The following is a 2681-nucleotide window of genomic DNA, read 5'->3' as shown; positions in this document are numbered from 1 at the left end:
GTGAGACAACTATTATTTGCAGAGACAGAACCTTATAGCCTTTAGTACCCAATCTGTGTAGGTTTTCATTAGGTATATCATCAGATATATATTTCTCACATTAACCAATGGGCCTTTAATTCTATTATTATTATTAAATCATATTTGGGTCCAAAGCCCAACTCTAAGTCATGTGAGTCACTTTATAGAAATTAATTTACATAATTTCTTACAGAAATCACATTAATGTAAGACACATTTGTAATGGTTAATTTTAAATATATAAATTATAAGGATAATAATAATCAGCTTAACATAAATAAAACACTTGATTGTCAGATAGACATAGATCCTCCAACTAACCTCGAAAGATATCTAGTAATATGATTCAGACAATATTTGACATCATCCTGGCAATATTAACTTTTGACCCGCTATCATCATATATAAATTAATATGCATACACAAAAACTTTTAGCCTTTAAAGTTAACTAAGTCATTTGATAATGGATTTTTAATTTAGTTGTAGCAATTTCTTAATTAATATTTCTATTGATATATAAGTAAAATGTAGACCTATAAGTACATTTAAATGAAATTAAAATTATCATCCACATTATGATGGATACAAGTAATTTTTTTTCAAAATGAGTTCAGAGATATAGTCCTAGTTTATAATAATTAGAATGTGAGATGGCATGAAAATTTCTACTTAGAGAAAATCTTACTAGAATCCTTACCTCTAATAGTCTTTTGACTTTGACTTAATGCTTTTCAACTCAATCGAAGTTTGTTCTTTTATACACAAGGATAGTAACAATTTATTTCTGAGGGGAACATATCCAACCTTCTAGAAATGGTTAAACTAGGTAGTTCAACCTACCACTCCATCTTGGTGTCACCCCATTCTTACATACATGCCTTTGGGGCTTAATGAAGTTTAGTGTAAGGATTTAATATCTCACGGTGAGCCAAAGTTTGAATTTTGACTATACAGTGTGTGTTGATAGGTCAATAGAATTACCTTTTATGTATGAGACATTTGAGGGGGGAAAACACACTTAAAAGAAAGAATTTCATTATTTGACCTCAAGCAATGAAGATAATGTATAATAAAAAGATGAATTCTCTGTTCATTGCAGCATTATGTTTTACCTACAACGATTCCAATACGTATTGTTCCTGAACATTGTTGCCACGTATGTGAAGTATAAAAATAAAAAAATGCAATCTGAGTCTAACAGTGCATAACACTTTTAATAGTCAAGAGTCCATTCCAAATCCACCACCGAGCACCTATATAGATGCTAGAAGTAGTGTAAATCTGAAGACAAGTAGGAATCTGAAGCCATAAATTGCCAACACCACCAGATGACATTAGCATTGTCCCAATTCTCCCCTCTAAAGTATATGCAAAACTCGGTGGGAACACAAGACATGGCGTAGTGCTGAGTTCATAAAGATACAACACTTCACCAAATAATATTCAGCTCCCACTTCCTACTTCCTATCCCTTGTCCTCAATCAATCACCCCTCTTTTTCTTTGTCCTTATTTAAGCTCAAGCACTTCTCCCTCTCCCACAAAACTATTCTTTACCATGACCTTCCTAAGGGAGGATGAAGTTGATGATCATGATCATGATCAGCATGTGTCAATCAATGACAATCATGCCAACTGTGAAATTGTGACTCCTGAAGGTGACAACTTAGGAGAATGGCTGAGTTTAAGCCTCAAAGGAGAGATGCCTGTGGAGGCAGCAGAAGAACAAAACTCATCAAAGCCTCACCACAGCAAGGTGTTCTCATGCAACTTCTGCATGAGAAAGTTTTACAGCTCACAAGCCTTAGGGGGTCACCAGAATGCACACAAGAGGGAAAGAGAAGCAGCTAGAAGCTACCAGTCTCATAGGATGATGGGAACAAGATCACCAATGGGGTTTGCTTACACTTCTCTGGCATCTAGGTTTCTGGGAATACAGCCTCACTCCATTAATGTGCACAAACGAGGCAGAGAAAGGTCTGGTATGGTGGCTAGATTCAAGGATGGCAACAGTAATGGGGCTGGAGTGGCATCATGGACACCCTTTATGCTTGAACAGGCTGTGGATTTGTATTGGCCAGGTAGCTTTCGGGTGGACTTGCCAAAGCAAGAATCTGATGTTAATAAGATTGACTTAGATCTTCGCCTCTGATGCAATTCTCCAACTTCCATCACAGCCCCCATTTGCACCACTGCTACTGTTTTCTTCTTCATTTCCCAATGCTATATCATGTCACTTGTGCCAATAAGGTCTCAAGGCTACTATGGTAATTCACTACTTTTATTGGTTTGAGAAGGGAAACAACCATGTCCCCCGTGTACTACAAGTCAATGCTAAGTGTGTTTCATTTCTACTTTTAAACTATCATTACGGTTTTAATTATTATAATTTATGTTTTTAAAACTATTTTTTATTTTTTAACTTAATTTAGTCTCTTTTTGTACAAAAACATAGAATAAAATATATTAAAAAGTATATATTTGATAAATTTGAAAACGAGAGAGTAGGAGTGATTTTGGACATAATAAAGGGAAGGTAGAGGACAACAAAATGGAACCAAATTGATTCCCTAATCTGTTGAAAGTCACGAATTTCCATCCAACATGCAAGCGACAATATTGCAACAGTTCTCACAGGTTAGGAAAAAACTACCAAAATAA

The 2681-nt window shown here is 35.1% G+C and overlaps 1 protein-coding gene across 1 annotated transcript; it reads left to right on the top strand.

Annotated features, from left to right (window-relative positions):
- The first annotated feature begins 680 nt into the window (after window positions 1–680).
- On the top strand, window positions 681–2388 carry LOC137808256 (zinc finger protein 7). The gene has a single exon (XM_068609284.2). The coding sequence runs from the start codon at window positions 1579–1581 to the stop codon at window positions 2170–2172; it is 594 nt and encodes a 197-aa protein (XP_068465385.1). The 5' UTR covers window positions 681–1578; the 3' UTR covers window positions 2173–2388.
- Window positions 2389–2681: the final 293 nt, after the last annotated feature.

The sequence above is a fragment of the Phaseolus vulgaris genome, chromosome 3 (genome assembly GCF_051622355.1).
Source record: "Phaseolus vulgaris cultivar YP4 chromosome 3, ASM5162235v1, whole genome shotgun sequence".
In the NCBI taxonomy this organism is placed as follows: Eukaryota; Viridiplantae; Streptophyta; class Magnoliopsida; order Fabales; family Fabaceae; genus Phaseolus; species Phaseolus vulgaris.
The sequence above is the reverse complement of the archived record's forward strand: the minus strand, read 5'-3'. Positions and strand labels throughout refer to the sequence as shown.

Coding starts and splice junctions, on each gene's coding strand:
- LOC137808256 (XM_068609284.2), top strand. CDS start 1,579: ATGACCTTCCTAAGGGAGGATGAAGTTGATGATCATGATCATGATCAG.